Here is a 16,869-nt window from a genome sequence, read left to right as displayed (position 1 = left end):
ATAAGGCTTGTAAGCTTTTGGTGTTGAGGTGAAGTCGGTGTTAATGACTGCAAGTGTTTTAATGCAAATGTATTGCGATTATATTAGATTTGACGAAAACAATGTTGTGAAAAAATAGGGTTAAATGATATAATAATGGTGCATTTAAACAATAATTAAAACAGCATTTTGTATTTTGCCTTTTTTATTGAAAATAAACATTTTGAAACAAAAACCTTTGTAGCTGCAAGATTAAATGAAATTTTACCTTTAAAACAACTTTCTCCCAAACAAACACAACCACACAAAATACATTAGCCAGTAACTAGAACAAGCATACAAACCAGCACCTCTGCAGAAAGCTACATACCGTTTGAAATGTCAGTGCCTACAATTATATACTGAATTCAACAGAGAACTTAGTTGCTTTTGTAACATCTTTATGCCTCACACTTTGGTCATTCAGAGAGTAAGTTGGCCTTCTCGTTGTTTCCGCACTGCGGTGAATCAGGTATGAAGACCCCACCGTGGACAACCGGCTGAGTTTGTAACACAGACACCAGACAGGTGGGAGGGGGATCTGCAACAAAACAGGAAATATGCTAAGATATGCGCACGGGTAAAAGAAAAGAAAATCTGTATGGTATGGGTTAAGCAAATGAAGTCATAATCGTACCTATTTGCTTTTCACCGTTACGGACTCCGGTTATTTTCTGCTTCCTTCTCCGATGCACTAAAATAGAAGACGGGGGAAATGTGATGAGGAAGCAAATCAATAAAATGACAAACTCCGTGGCTGCTTTTCATTCAAATGTCGGCCGATTGCAATTGGATGCTGCTGTCTATCCATCCATAAAGAGAGGAAGGCAAATTTGAATAATCAAACATCTAAGATGGAAAGGAAAAGCTAGAAATGAGTGTTAACATTAGGACATTATTAACCAGCCTAGTTTACTGAGGCAAACTCAGCATTTACTCCCTTGCAAAGAGTCAAACACGAAGCCAGAGCACGCTGCAAAATCTTTGAGTTTGATGGGCAGGCACTGGAAAAGGGCCTACATCACAGTATGTCCCCAAATAAAATAAAATGGTAGCCTGACACCTAGCCAAATAACTTTTCAACCTACCTGTTAATAGGACATGAAGCACCAGAGTGACACATATTACTCCAAAGAGGCAAACACCAGTCAGCACAAATACCCAGGTCAAGTCTGAACGAAGAGGTGATGAGTCACCTGCAAAGAAAATTTACAGTTTGTTAGATGATCCATCTGGTTTGCATCTTGCTCTCTGCACTTTCTCACATGACTGAATCCCCAATTATATGTAAAGGAAAAACTGGTACTTCTTATTTTCCACAGAACCTTTCATCTTGAACATAATAGTATCATTAAGCATTGCATGCACAACAAAGCATCCTTTTATTTTTCAAAATGATGCCAAGACACCAAACTTCAGATGCACATGCATTTGCAATTATACCACCTCAGAATTCCCATGGCAATAAACGCAAGCTGTGTTACTGTACTGGAAACTGTTTACATTTCAAAACTGGTGCATCGCCTAAGGTTTACAAAATTTTATGAGAAAAATAGTAAAGGAAAAGTTTGGTTAGACTACACAGGACTGAAGCAGAAATGAAGAGCAGAACGTATTTTAATGGGAAGCAGCTCTAGCAGAAATCATACTTACTGCACAGCTTCAGACAGTGGATGACTGTGGCAGCATACTCCACATCAAGCCTTTTTATCTGTGCAAATAAAAATGATATATTAAAGCAACAGTCTTTTTTTAAATAGGAAGTGCAAAGAAGTCAAAGGATCTACTACACAAACATACCTGAAGACATGAGTTGCAGGACGCCCCTTTCAGGTTTAAATCAACAGCTTTTTGTTTCTCCTGAGAAAAAAGACAAAAGATATGAAATTTTTCCTGCAGGCGATATGGAAGTTGTCATGGTTTCTGTTTTTTCCTGTTTCTTTGATGTGATAATAACCATGATGCGTTCAGGAGAAAGATATCTTGTTGCACACTAGGTCTTGCTAATCTGTTGACAGATCCCTTTTGATTGCTGGAAAGCGTATTGTAAAAGATGTAATTACTACCTTTTTTGTTCTGTTGATAGCAAATAACTTTTAAAAGTCACGACACCTTCAAGAAAATGTGAAGTTTCCTAGCAACGAAAAAGGCAACATGCAATAAACAGGGATCATGTACGACAAAAAGTTGGAACACAATCTGTGTAAGCGTGCTGTGGCAGGCTGCTTCAAAAAAAAACTGCACACATAGGATGTTTTAGGGCAAAAGTTTATTGCATGCAGGGAGCGAACAGACATTTGTTCTGCCACTCTTACTTAGACTCATCAGATCTAATGATGAGCTAGAACTCTGTCGAAGAAATCTGCAACAAGATATGTTTCTATTTTTCTAAAAAGTGCCGTCTGCGCTGGGAATGTGTTGCACCTACCACCTGCACGTTGTGTGTTTCAATGGTCTGACACTCAGGGGATCCCTCGGACTTCACGCACAACTCCACAGAAAAGTTTGCAGAGATCTGTGACAGCATCTTCACTTCTTCATGCCCCTCTGTTCTTGTTGTAACCAACTCCCATGCTGAATTTTTAAAGATATCATCATACAGCACGACCATGCATAAAGATTATTATCATCATTACAGACATCCATTATAGAACATGTGAACACAGTAGGGTCAATACATTGCCATAGACCATCAGAGCATCGCAAAAAATACTCATGATGTAATTAGCAAAAATTTGAAGAAAATAATAAGTCACACCTTGGAGTCTCCCATCAGCAAAGGGGCACCTGGTCCAGGACTGAGAGCCTGCAGTAAACTGATGAAGACAGAATAACATTTTTGAGCATTCTTCATCGAGCTGTTGTATCAAACACATTACTCTTAGTTAGTAGAGAGCTTACTAAAATCATTGTTGCACACCCATAGAAAATAGTTCAACAGTCTAATAATGATACTTCTGCTTTGCGTTTAGGACGCAACTCTCACTTCTGAAATGCAGATTTGATCACAACTTCCTGTTATTGAGCCAATAACAGGAAGCTGATATAATAATAACAAGAACTCTAGTATTAAATAAATACATGTTGTTTATTACTGAGTTAGTGCAAATGCAAAAACTTGCATGTGTAAGAATTGCAACCCAGCAGCATTGCTTCTTGTAGGCAGTTTCCTGCTTTTGTAATGAAGGGTATGGATAATTAGAGCCTCCTTGTCTGAGTGTTTGTGACCTGGATTGTCGCTAGCTTTCTGAGCCGGAGAATGTCAGTGGGCATATTGGTTTTGTTTTTTAAAAATGATAGCAAAAATGACAAACTCATGGCATCAGAAGAGTAAACGATGATATCATGGTATCATTATCCAGCTTTTTAAGCCTATTTGGTTGTTAATTCTATACGTGCAGCCATTAAGTACCAGGGACCATCAGAATATACGTTAGTTTAGGTAATGGCTCAAAATAACTACGGATTTCGAAATGACTTCCAAGTGACAAGAAAGAACTTGATAAAATCCTGATAAAATTAAAACATAACATGGCACATAGCATGCTATTAGGATAGCCATAGAGTATTTCCATAATGAGTCAGCTAGCTTAATAAGCCAACTTACAGCAGTAATGTCACACACTGACCTAGAAATTAAATATATCTTCTCAATCTTAGCATTTTTAAAGATGTCACACTCTACCAAGATGATCTCAGTCATCTGAACTGTCAGGTCAGTTCTGATATTTGAGTTGCATTATGCTAACGTTGTGCAAAGGTCATTTTGTAATCAAATACAGAAAGCAAAAAAAAAAACGGTTTTGTTTGTTTCACTGTTGCTAGCGTATCAAGTTGACATGCCCTAGTGAAATTTGTGGAATGAAAAGAGCAAAAGAAAGATTGTTACCTTGACGCACACTCTATCATGGGGATCCACCTTAGAGAATGCTATCTGAAAAAGCATTAAAGAAGTATTTGTGAATGAATCACAAGTTCTTCTAAATAAAGAATTGCAGTTACACAAGTGATGACCTAAATCATTAGCCTGGGTGACTCATATTGTGTTTAGATTCAAAGAGCTATATTTGTCTTTCAAGTGAAGCATCTGCCTAAGTCTTCCCAAGTATCCCTTCAGCCTAAATGTCTTGTGTCAAAATAAGGACTCCTTTAGGGTTTCCCTTCATTCTCCCGATATACTTTATATGTAGGTCTGGCTTGACTTATATAAACAAGAAACACAGCTCAACATTTATGTTGTACTTTTATGTACTTTTATGTGATCGTTTGAGGCTTCCACCTTTTAAAGAGGTTACAACTGCAACTACAAGCTACATCTGAAATCAGATCAGTCATGATTTTTCACTTCAAGCTGACGTGTCTGCATTTTTTCTGCATTTTCTGTGACTCATCTCTCAGATACAACCAGGCACCTGACTTTCAGGTTGTTCAAACCTCTGTCAAGCCTCTTCGTAAACTGAGTGAGAGTTCTGGCTTGTATGTGTGTGCTCATGTGCAATGTTGCCTAACAAGGGCATCGGCTTAATTACACTTAAGCGATTTGTAAGGATAACCAAGCTTAAGAAAGCTCCCTTTATAAATATCCAAAAGGTGTGTACCTTTTCTCTGGTAACATTCTGGGAGGAATGTGGCAAATCCACACAGATGCCATCATCTCTCATCTGACACAATGCAGCCGTAGCTGTAATTGGGCAAGCAGGCTCCCATAACAGAGTCTCCTCCAGTGGATCAAAGGTGATTCCAAACCACAGTTCCTCAACACCTGCAGGCGAACGAAGTCATAGGATTTTGGATGGTTATGATACATTGTCAGCTTTCAAATGCTACAGCACACGCTGGCAATTTTGTCATCTGTTTGAATGAACAATGGGACTCACGGTCTTTGAACGGGCAGACCTGGACTCTTGGGGCGTCCATCACCGCTGACCAGCCCTGTGATGAATTTATCAGTGATTATTGAAGGTCTTTTGTGGAATTTATGGCAGAAGCTGAAACCGTGATTAAAGACCGGGAGTGTGAGTCATAGCATTACCTCAATGCAGAGGCAGGGCAAAGGTCGAGAGTATGGGAAGGTGGCACTCTTTATGGGTTGCTCCTTCTTTATCTAGAAAACGAGAACAGCTTTTGATTATTTGTGGAATGACTGTCTGGGTGGCAGTTAATGATGGTTCTTGTGTACACTGTGCACATTTTGACTTTTGATCCTTACTGTTTCAGTTGCCCCTTTGTTCAGGGAATACTGCGCTGTCCTGATTGTCAGTTATATGATCGTTAAGCAGTTTATTGAGTGAGTACATTTAAATTTAGAATCACACAGGGAATAACCCAATGACTCACTTGAGGAGGAAAGTCCACAAGTGTGGCTTAGACCTGTTACGCTTTTCTTGAACTGTCACATAATGGAACATTACCCCATCTCTCACTTTATATATATTCATATTATTGAAGAACACAAATAATTGCACTGATTCCATTCATATTTATTCCAATAAGAGTCTCACCAGCATATAAGCCCCTGTGCCAGAGCAGATGAAATCCTTTCGGCAGAGTCGGAGGTGATAGTTGTGATCGTTGAGCATGTCTGAAACATTTACGCTCAGCTCCTTCTTGTCTGGGTTTACTTTGTACGACAGTCTGCCAGCTGAAAGAGACGTGAAACAGTCCGACAATTAAAACAAAAAGGTCCAGTTGAATAATTCAGTTACATTTTATTTATATACATATTACATATATATTTATATACATATCATAACAGCATTCACCTCAAGATGCTTTGTAATGTAAGGTAAAGACTCTACAATAACACAGAGAAAACCCCAACAATCAAACAACCCTCTATGAGGCAACAGCAGGAAGGAAAATCTCCCTTTTAACAGGAAGAAATCTCCAGAAGAACTAGGCTCAGAGAAGGGCAACCGGTTTGGGGTGAGGAGAAGAGGACAAGCCCTAAAAATGCATATATACTGCATATTTGATATTTTATTTCACTCCACTGCATTAACTAAAACATGTAAGGAGAAAGCAGATCCCGAGCATATTTACACTTACTGATGCACTCCGGAACATGTCTTCTAAAATCTTCATGACTGCATCCTGTTGAGAAAAGTGAAGCACTTAAAAAAGAAACAACTCATGCGTAAATAAATTCCTGTCATTCACGTGTCATCACGCATGTGGGAGTAGTTTTTACACAGTACTCACTTATGATATTTACACTCTTTGAATCACTGACATTCTTCATTGCAGAGCAGTGGAACGCACTACGAGGTTTCCTGTTTTTTTCTACCAGTTACAAGGAAATACTTGGCAGGGCTGGTTGTGTAACACTGTTTATTAGTTACCCATGGTTACAGTCATATGCCCTTGAGTCTGTGTTTGCATAATTATGCAAACACATGGACAAAGTGCATGTAATCCTACCTGGAGTATGATAGGTGCTGGTCCAGGTCATTCCACAGTAACTTGGGACTGTTGTCACTGTTACTTGCACTTGTTGGTTTGGAGAAACTTCAGTGCAGTTGTTCTCAATTTCAACCTGCAGGAAAGAGGCAGGTAAAAGCACACAAGCTGTCACATGTCTGTTAAACGCTGCGCCGTATAGAAATATGCTGAAATGACCATATCCATTTCAGAAGCAGTTGGAAAGCCAGTTAGCCTGGCCGGACCACTGTTGTGTCTTCATGAGAGACCTGAAGACGCCAGCTAGACTATGGAAATATTCATAGGCACGGTGATGCTAACCACATTGAACTGTTTATTTCCTCTGTCACTGTTTTCATTTTACAAAATCATCTACAAAGTGGGGTGTGGCTCTAAACGCGAAAAGAGGACACGCCACAAACCCGGCAGCAATCAAAATTTTGGTATGTCGCAAAACATTATCATGCTTGATGATCTTTCTGTTTACAGTTTATGTGACACACCGATTCCACCATCGTGGGCATCAGCTGGGGAAGGCTTTTGAGCTCCGTAACCTTTGTGAAGGTTACGATGGCATATGAGTCAGTTTTCCAGTGACCTTTAAGAGCAAATGGGATCTCCCAGATGTGTGGAAAAAGGTCATGTATTTTTCCTGACCGCAAGACGAGAGGAACCCGAAGGACATCGAGAGTTGCCTCATCAGCAAACTCCCCGATTTGCGGGAAGGGAAAGACAAAAGAGGGCAGGAAGGCACACACAGCATATTTCACAGAAAAGCCACTCTAGCATAACACTCTGGATTAATTAATGTCCCACAAACACCCAGCGATGCCAGTTGTGCTAGGGATTTTACCTGCAGTCCAGACATCCTTTCTCTTGATGCCCTTGTGAAGCTAAAGGTTCTGCACCCCGTCATCCTCCCTGCGGTTGTGATACAAAAGGATACGCCGTGGATGGAGTCTGTGGAAACATAAACCAGAATATGTTTTGAAGTTGCTGTAGCAGTAACCAGCACCAGCCAGTTAGCCATTCAAAAGGTTTTTAAATGGTTGATTTTGGTGCAGGTTGGCACTGTTTTAGGTGCCATACAGGAAGAAGTTATTTAGGTACTTTTTTTTTTCTGAGCAAAGGGTTTCCTCAATTCCAAGACAGATAGTCTGGAAATCTACCAGGTTTACTGTATTACGCTGTGCACACGGATGGATGTGTCTGACAATGTGTCTTCCTGTGTAAACCTTATCAGACTGTATGGGTTGTCAGCATTATCAGGAACATGAAGTGTCAATTGGCATGTTTACCATGCAAAAGCAGAAGTTTTTTCATGGAAGCTTGTAGCATTTTATAAAATGTGACTTCCTTCAGCAAATGCCTTTAAGGTGTGTCATCTGTGATTATCATCTCTAACATCATTAGTTTTCAGGTTGAGTTGACTACACCCCAAGAGTTCCATTTGGCGCTTCCTTGTTAAGGACGTTTTGAATAAGGAGAAAAGAAAACAACTGAATAATGACCTTGGTCAGATGGAGGAAATTAAACAATATCACGTGCCATGTATCTGTTGGCATGAGTGTGTTAGGACAGAGGCATGGGCTCTGTTTAGTTAATGATTGTCCTCCAAAAACAACTAAAAAGTCCTTCTATGTATAACTTAATTAATTACAGGCGATAACTTCAGTCACTCAGCACCTCTTTGTCAAAGTTTCCCTTAAGATATACTGATTCACCACACCTATGTCTTCTGTGAAAACAGAAAGAAGATTTTGTGGTTTAACAAACAGTTTGGCTTTATTCTGAAAGCATTAATTAACAATGCCGAATCCTCCCAATTACTTCCAAGTATCAAAAGAAATTCCGGTGTACTGTTTTAACAGCAGTCACATCTGAAATGTACAGCCCATACCAGGAAGTAGGCTGCTTTAAGTGAAGAAGACAAAGACACCACACTGAACATGTAGAGATTAGTGTGACATCGGCCGTCCACTGACTCCTCGCAAGACATCAAACAAGCAGGTACGCTAAAAGCATCAAAGCATTACTGGGATTAGAGTAATGTGATTTCTGGGCATGTTTTCATGTGAACTTAGATAAATCACTTTGGAAACCCACTTAAGCTGACTGCCTCTGGCGCCAAAGCATCGTGCTCCAGCGCAGAAAAAGACCACACACAGTGTGCATACACAGGGTGATACACTGAGACAATGAAATGTTATAGTTGAAATGCCAGCATTAGTCACTTTGATTGAAAGTGAGATTATCTTTTGAAAGCAAGAAATCCAGAAAACTGTCTAAAAATAGTACAATAGCATAAGTGGATAACAGGGGCTTTGGGAGGTGGGACATAAAGGAAGAAAAAGTGGGAAAAGCAACCTGGATGGTAAACTGTACATGGAAAATGATTTGGTGCCAAACTAAACACTGCAACATGGAGCTCAAGTGTAAGTGGATTTTAATACTATAATAGCTGCTTTTAATAAGCGGCCAAACTAAATAATCTAATAGGGTGACACACTGAGACAGTGGTTCAGTAATTTCGCATTGCTATAAGACTGAGAGAAGTCAAAGACTACACCCTGTGCCAAAGCAAACCTCTGTTCACCCAAACAGATTTTCATTCATTGCTTGCCCTGTAAAAACTGTTGCCATTTTTGAGCACATGCATTTTATACAAACAGATATGGGACCATCTATTTTAAGCCATCACACTTACGCACCAGCGATTTGCACCACTGCTTTGATTCCGAGCCGCAGCGAGCACTTCTGCATCCTCTCACACTTCATGACCGTGGAAAGGCTGACGTTGTGGAACACGGTGGAGGTGTTGAGACTCTCGGCGGGGTTCTCGCATGGACGTGGAAATGAATCTGCACAGCAACGGGGACAGAGAAATATTTTTTAAAAAACGAAAAAGTTACACTGTGCGATTTGTGAGGAAAATGAAGGTGTGGATTTTGTGTACCAAATGTGGGTAAAAGGATCTTTGAAGTATGCTGTTACTTACTTATAGAGAGCCAGTGTTGGGGAGTAACGGAATACATGTACTTGCGTTACGTATTTTAAGATACAAAATATGAGTAACTGTATTCCGTTACAGTTACCGTTTAAAAGGTGGTATTCAGTTACTTTTTGAAATAAATGGATTACATGGCGGTCTTTTCCTATTTCATATGTTAGACTGTCCCCTCTCTATTTTTGGTAATTCCACGCAGGCGGAAACCCAAACAAGAGACGCATTAAGACGCTCTACTGCCTGTGTCTCAATCTCGCGGCCCGTGACACCCCTACTTGCATAATGACGTGAAGAATTATTTTTTTTAATGTTATTCAAAAAATCATGTAATATGAAAGCAATAGGCAGAGTGTTACAGACATAACCCTAAAGAATGTAGGCTCATGGGCAGGGTAGTCCAGTTGTAAGTAAATAATTAAGACTCGACTGAACACTGTGTTCGTGTTTTCCTCCGTTGAAGCAGCCTTTCAACGCCTCTCTCTGTCTCTCGCAAAGTTGACCCAGACAACAAAGAAAAGATAGTTTTCGGCTACGAGCCCGACATGAACCTGATGTATTTGCCAGAGGTCCCTTTACTATGGTTCAGAGCCGCGGACCTGTTTTATATACGCGCGGAATAGTTTACTATACGAGATCGCTGCAAAAACTGCAGCCTGACCTAATGTCCACCCTACTGTTACTCATTTTATATTAAGATTTAAAAATCTGGTCGGTATTGGTATGGCGAGTAACCTTCAGTAATAGTAATAAATCACATTCATGTAGTTGTAAAAAGCTTGTTAATATATTAAGTAATCCAAAGTATTCCGAATGCGTTACTGTCATTGAGTATTGTAACGGAATACATTACAAAATACATTTTGGGGCATGTATTCTGTAATCTGTAGTGGAATACATTTAAACGTAACCTTCCCAACACTGTAGAGAACAAACCACAGCAGCGTTCCCACCTTTGCCATCTGCTATACAAAGCATTTGAATTTCTCTTTAGCATTTTACACTTACACTCAGTATTTTGTGCAGAGATTACAGATAGCAGCAGTGCACTGCTTCTCAAGCTTATCGTGATTTTATCAGGTCTTATTTAGCATGTGAGGGAGGAAAAAATCGTTTTAATGCTATGGGTGGGGTTCATTTAAAGATCTTTGAATGTGGTTACTGTTTCTCACTTTAGTTCAGAGGCATGGTCTTTGTGTTGTTTTACAGACCTTTTGAACCCAGCCTTGAATTCTATGTTAAATGCTGAATGCAGTTGCTTTGGCAACAATGCAGTAAAATATAAAGGCAACAAATGCAGGCATTATCAGTTTTTCCTGTTCGTCGGCTGATATTAGCTGAGTTATTGTGCAAGTAAACACCCAATGGGGATGCATGACTGCTGGTGTAAAGTGGCAACAAGTCTATACTCACAGCCTCCTTTGGTCTTGCAGTGAAGTCCCTGCAAAAAGAAAGAAAAGGAGAAAACACAGAGTGATTCATGGCAGGCTCTTTTCTGTGAATTCTGTGTAGGAGTTTCATCAATAAAGTTACTCTTAACAGAACAAAGGTAGCAGCTCTGCAGGACAGGGGATTCCCAGACAACAATGAGTTTTTACATCCTCATTGCTCCTTTCAGGTAAGACTCTGCCTGTGTGTGTGTGTGTGTGTGCGTGTGTGCGTGCGTGCGTGCGTGTGTGTGTGTGTGTTTAACCCCACAGCTGGAGCACTGTAACACAGTTGTCTTTGGTTAATATAAATAGTAATAATAATAATAATAATAATAATAATAATAATAATGAAGGAATGTGATTCACTGTGGTCTTGAAGGAATGCATCCTCGTTCACCAGTCAAGTATATGAAACATATTTCATAAATCCTTGTGCCAGAATAAACAGTGCCTTCATTTTTATGTTGTGGGGAATGTGATTTGTAACCAACAATAGTTCCAAGAATTTTTTGTTGGATTGTTTTTTTAAGAAATGAAATCTTTTAATTCCATTGATCTACCACCCGTGAGATACCTCACAGAACCTGATGATGTTTTGACTGTAAACACATCTCGAATTCATCTTTCAGAATTTTAACCGACTGTCACCGATTGTTTTCTTGCTACAGCGAGGTGCTGAGTTACACTATTAAGCGCTTACACATGTAGAAACCTGCAAATGATAAAGAGCTTTATCTTAACTGTACACATGCAAGACAAGGGAGGAGAAAGAAGGAAAATGAAGCTTGTAAAGTTCAGGTCACTGAAAAAGAGTAAACATGTTGTGTTGACTATTCACCCTCCACCCAGATACATTTGCAGTTGTTTCCTCCTTGGGCTCCAGTAAATGATTAGATATATTTACCAAAGCATGTATCACTACCTCCTTTAACAAAAGCTCAGCAGAAGAGGCTTTGCAGGATGTAGCTTTGTAAAACTGTCTCCCAGTAGGTGAATCAGAGTGTCATTAACTGGCTGTCGTGTGTTTTCATTCTATGTGAACTGAAGAGCCTTTGAGATTAGAATTGGATCATCACAAATCAGATTTAAGTTTGATCACAGCCCCAGTAATGACCACAGCTGTAAGAGTACAGGACTCATTATAAACATCTGTATATTTCTGTTATTTTCACTCACTAAAAACAGCCAAATTGGCATATTAAGAAGTATTATTACACAAGTTCATCAGCAGCAGTGACTAATATCAGAAGTTAATATAGAACACAATAATATAAGCTGATAATGTGATTTTATCCTTGTTGATTCTTTTACCTGAGAGCACCTCATACATGTCTCCAGTCCTGGGCTTTCTCCTCCAGCTCCAGTCAGACACAAGCAGCAGTGGACCAGGAGCAAGCCAACCCACAGGATCATTTTACTGGCCAGGTGTGGACACTTTCTTCTTTCTGCTGTCCCTGTAATCTGTGCCTCTTCTTGTACTCTCTAATCTTTTCCCTTTTTTTTCTTTTCCAGGTGGGGCTAAGTGATAAACTCAGATGTGGGCTTGATGTAGTTGAATGTTGAGGTTCTCTGGTTTGATGTGTCCTGGATGTGATGATATCCAACATGTAGCGCGAACTAAAGGGCTCCAGCTGTTTTGTGTGGGAGGCGGGGCTCTCTGAATGAGAACCAGTAGTGGTTTTCCTCTTCAGCAGCACTTTCCAAGATGTGATTTTTTTTGAAACAGTCCATGTCCTCACTGTACAAAACTTCTTTGGGACCTTTCTACTTACCTGTCACACTATAGTGAGCTGGAATTATGTGGAAATGGTACTGAAACCCAGTCACCAATCCTCTCACCCACACGCCAAAGTCCACATGCTGTGACAGGATTTACTGGAAAGGTGCAAAATTTCACATCCCTTTTTTTTTTTTGCATAATTTCTTCAATTCCTATTGTGTATTTCTGAAAAAAGAAGTTTCTAGAGGAAACCCCTTTACTGTGGTTGCAGCAGTCCCCTTTTACTGACTGGGTATTAATATTAGAAAAGGTAAAGCAGTTTGAGGACTATGGGAAGAGCTTGTTCTTAACATCTGACTGACCTCTTAAATACTTTCACTATAATTATGTTTTGTAATAATAACTCCTCATATTTCACTCCTGAGTGCATGAAATAGGCTTCCTCTTGGGTCAGCGTTGCTTTCCCTTATTTGGGCACAGTTCTCAGAATAAAAATGAACTTGGAAGCTCCACTCACGTACACTGCCATTTTTATCTTAGTCATTTATTTATCTTCCAGTTGTCTGAAAGGATGTGCTGGCATATTAAATCATTTACACATTGCACATTATTCTAGTCCTGTGACAAATGGATGTCTGCTTATCTGCTATTGAGTCCTCAAATTAGCTGAATTTCTGTATTGCTGAGGGCAACTACTATGATGTTGTCACTACACGCCTTACCTCAATCACTGTCTTTACATTTTAATTTTGATCATCTGTTAAATTTTATTTATTTATTTTAAGTTTCAAAGCATGAATTACACATGTTTTTGCATAGAATCTATTACGCCTACACACTTTTCAGGCCTCAAAACTCCTATAATGCTCTAACTCGGTGCAGTGAATCAAAAGTGACATGATAGCTTTTTCCCCTGAGGATGTACTCACCTTCTAGTTCTTACAGAGTTTCATAACAACTCAGTTAGATCAGAACATGCATGTTTCACAGAGGAGTCAGAGCTAGAGAATAAAGAAAGAGACTTGTTGAGGCAAACTTCCTGCTAATGTTAATACTGGGAAGGAGAAGAAATTACAGCTTTTCCAGCATATGCACGTTAATTCCTTGTTATCTGATAGCTCTAAGTGCAGTGAATCATAGTCCAGCTAAATATGGGTCAAAACAAGAGCTATACCTAACGTCTGGGAGAACAGCAGATCCTTTCTTTGTATTTTTACTGTAAGGTGTTGTCTTTCTTTTAAGTGCTGTGTTATAAAATAACTTCAAAGATTAAGGTCATCAAAATGTTGAGACGGTGAGACAATTAAAGCTGACTATACCTGACTTTTTTCAGTTTTAACTTCTCTGACTCATGACTCAGTGGGCTTAAAAACAAGCACTTTTATGGCACGAAGGCAAGACAACACGCTTTCCCCTTGGGGATAAAAACAATGAGTCCAGTCACACGTGACTCTAATAATAGATTATCAAGCTGCGTTGTGACAAGTATTGCGTTAAACTGGCCTGAGATGCGTAGGCGATCACCATCCAACACACCAAACTGAATGAAGTCAAATGAAGATACAAACAAGATTTGCTTGCAAATGGTGTAAAGCGGCTTTAAATGAGGGACAAAACAAAAGACAAAAAGTTAGTTTGCATACATCGTTTGAGCTTCCTCGATGAAAGTGTTGGTACTGTAATGCAAATCTGATGAAAGAAGAATGACAGAGCTGCGTTTAAGATCCATTTATTGGGAAATATGTCTTTACAACTCTCGTCATTGTTTAACAGGAGAGCCATAAAAGACTGAAGTGTTTCCTGACACTGCGAAAAAGCCATTCGGACTTCCATGGCTATCCTTAAACTGGCCCATCTACTTTTGAGTAACAGCTCTATCTGCTGGGGTTTGGTGTGTATTACACTACAGTAGTTACACCTTTTTCCCTCTCAGGTCAAAGGTTGGTGCTGTTGGTTTAATAGCAGTGCTATAAATGTTAAAAATTGGCTTTATTTCTCCAGTGTACTGCATTTGAGTCCAAGCCTTTGCACTCAACACATTTTATACAGGATTTTAAAGTGATAATCGTAGCAAATGTATATATTTATTTTGCCCAAGTCCTCCCAAGATGAGTAAATCAATCTGGATGAAATTTGCTAAACAGTCTAGCATGCCAGGATTATTGACATATATGTAGCTTTTTGGAACACCTAAATCCTTGCACACTATATATTTTATATGTAGAAGCTGATGTCAAAACCAATGGTGACCCTACGCCTACGTTAGGTGTATGACTGATTCCCAAAGTGTGGGCTGGGGCCCTCCTGCTGGGCCACGGAGGTACTGCAGGTGAGCCATTACTTACAGTTACATATTTATATACATGTTTGTATTTATTTATATGAAAAGTGAATTAAAACTGGTCATAGGAGGTACTTAATTTGTGATATGACTCATTACATACTTTTTCCAGCCCTTCCACTTTGATGCTTGCAATGTTTGCATAAAGATTTGTTGTTGTTGTTTTAATTTATTAATTGTCTCATTATAGTGGTTCATCCCTTGAGTTACAGGCCTTTTTGAGTGGTTTTACAAAAGAGAAAAGAAAGGGTCAAGTACAAAGACTGAACTGGGAATAAGTGCACTGTTAAAAAAAATAAAATCCTAAAAAAAACAGTAATATTCCAGCAGCTGGGGCGCCAAAATAATACTAGAAAATAACTGAAAATAACTTTCTCACAAAAATACGGTTATTTTCAGTAATGACAATACAGTTTGTTGCCCTAATTTTACATGTGATTTTGCCTTTTTCAAGTGCTTTTAAACATTAAATTTGGAACATTTTAATGTGATTACACAATGAAATTACCTATAAAAAAAATATATTTAAAAAACAAGAAAATTATGTTTTATTACATTTACAGTGATTTTATGTTATTTTACATTTGAAATGTGAAATCACAGTCTATTTATGCAAATTCAATGACATTCTAGAAAAACAGTACAAAACTGTAAAATACACAGTACAATACTTTTATATTACAATTTCTTTTTGTGTGGGATAAAAAAAGTGGCAAATATCCAAAGAAAAACCTTTGACAGCCTGGAGAGCTGTTACTCAAAATTATTTTTCTTCCTTGAAAGCAAAATATAAAAAATGAGGGGCTTGAGACTTTTGCACAATACCCAAGAGAATATGACAGAGACTGTAAGTAAATAACCAGTAAAAGTCAACTACATAATACTCTCAGTAGTCTAAAACTCTAAAATATAGGCAATGAGAACACAGGAATGTCCCAGGGAAAGCAGCAGGGTACTCCAAACCAGTCCATCAGACTAATATCAGCTGTATCACTTAAAAAAGAAGAAAAAAAGAAAATGTCGTGAAATATTTAAACACATCAAGTTTATTGACCATTTTGGTTTAGTAACTAACATCTGTGCAGCAGACCTGAGGCTATGGACCTGTGGCGGAGGCGTGGCCCCGGCGCAGCTGCAGGGGAGGAGTGGAGCAGAAGGCTCAACGGGGCGGCGCTGCGAGGCTGGTAAGAACAGCTGATGGTGTTCATGTACTGATGATGGTCTCCCTCCGCTGTGTTTATAGTGAGACGGGGAGGAGCGGCCGAGAGAGATCAGCTGGGCTCGTGAGCTGTCAGACTGTGCGACTGAGTCAGCTGTCAAAACACAAAGAGTCAATAAATGTGGAAGTTGGCAGTACATAACGGACAGGAACCATGGTTACCTATACGCCACAACATTACAAACATACAAATACATATTATCACGATTAGGGGAGACCGGGGATAGTTGTAACATTTTTGACATTTCTGTCTGTAAATTGGAGCTCTTTTAAGGTAGTGGATTCAAAATGTAATGCAAAGTATTTACATGTCTCGGCTATTAAATAGTGCAGCTATTTTCTCTGCAGCACAATTACCCATTGCATGGTATGGCCTCAAACACAAAGAGTGAAATGTTACAATTAACCCCATAGTCTGGGTTAGTTGTAACATATCCTGGGGTGAAATGTAACACAATGAAATAAGGGTACTAACAAAACATTAACATGTAATCTTTGTTTATTCAACACATGAATGCACTTAACCATTTATGTAGCTGTGTGTGTGTGTGACAGAATGCAGAAATCTAGCTTTTGAACATATTCCAACCCCCCAAAAAAGACAAATTATGGAATTTTCTGCAACTGAATATTTCATTAATTTTGGTTGGTCTTCCTTGAGTTTGGCCTCATTGGCTCAGTGGGCATTATAACCTACAACTCTTGCACCAATTTAAT

General features: G+C 39.1%; 1 protein-coding gene across 1 annotated transcript; it reads right to left on the bottom strand.

The window, feature by feature from the left end:
* Positions 1–222: 222 nt before the first annotated feature.
* Positions 223–12,698, bottom strand: il17rel (interleukin 17 receptor E-like). The gene is made up of 18 exons (XM_005915677.3): positions 12,184–12,698; positions 10,856–10,883; positions 9,150–9,299; positions 7,292–7,398; positions 6,439–6,553; positions 6,067–6,111; positions 5,520–5,659; positions 5,051–5,122; positions 4,896–4,950; positions 4,617–4,780; positions 3,908–3,952; positions 2,777–2,834; positions 2,447–2,592; positions 1,819–1,878; positions 1,672–1,729; positions 1,107–1,214; positions 656–712; positions 223–559 (listed from the first exon to the last, which is right to left on the bottom strand). Exons 1-18 carry the CDS (start codon positions 12,283–12,285, stop codon positions 438–440), a joined length of 1,632 nt encoding a protein of 543 aa, XP_005915739.1. The 5' UTR covers positions 12,286–12,698; the 3' UTR covers positions 223–437.
* Positions 12,699–16,869: the final 4,171 nt, after the last annotated feature.

Source organism: Haplochromis burtoni, unplaced genomic scaffold, assembly GCF_018398535.1.
Source record: "Haplochromis burtoni strain Fernald_Lab_line unplaced genomic scaffold, NCSU_Asbu1 Contig_14, whole genome shotgun sequence".
NCBI lineage: Eukaryota > Metazoa > Chordata > Actinopteri > Cichliformes > Cichlidae > Haplochromis > Haplochromis burtoni.
Note: the sequence above shows the minus strand (reverse complement) of the source record. Positions and strands in the feature narration are given on the sequence as shown.

What these genes read in the sequence shown, in the direction of transcription:
- il17rel (XM_005915677.3), bottom strand. Translation starts at nt 12,285, where the DNA reads ATGATCCTGTGGGTTGGCTTGCTCCTGGTCCACTGCTGCTTGTGTCTG. An exon ending in AGAATGTTACCAGAGAAAAG is followed by an intron (nt 3,953 to 4,616) that starts GTACACACCTTT and finishes ATGCTTTTTCAG; the next exon opens with ATAGCATTCTCTAAGGTGGA. An exon ending in TGCTGATGGGAGACTCCAAG is followed by an intron (nt 2,593 to 2,776) that starts GTGTGACTTATT and finishes TTAAAAATTCAG; the next exon opens with CATGGGAGTTGGTTACAACA.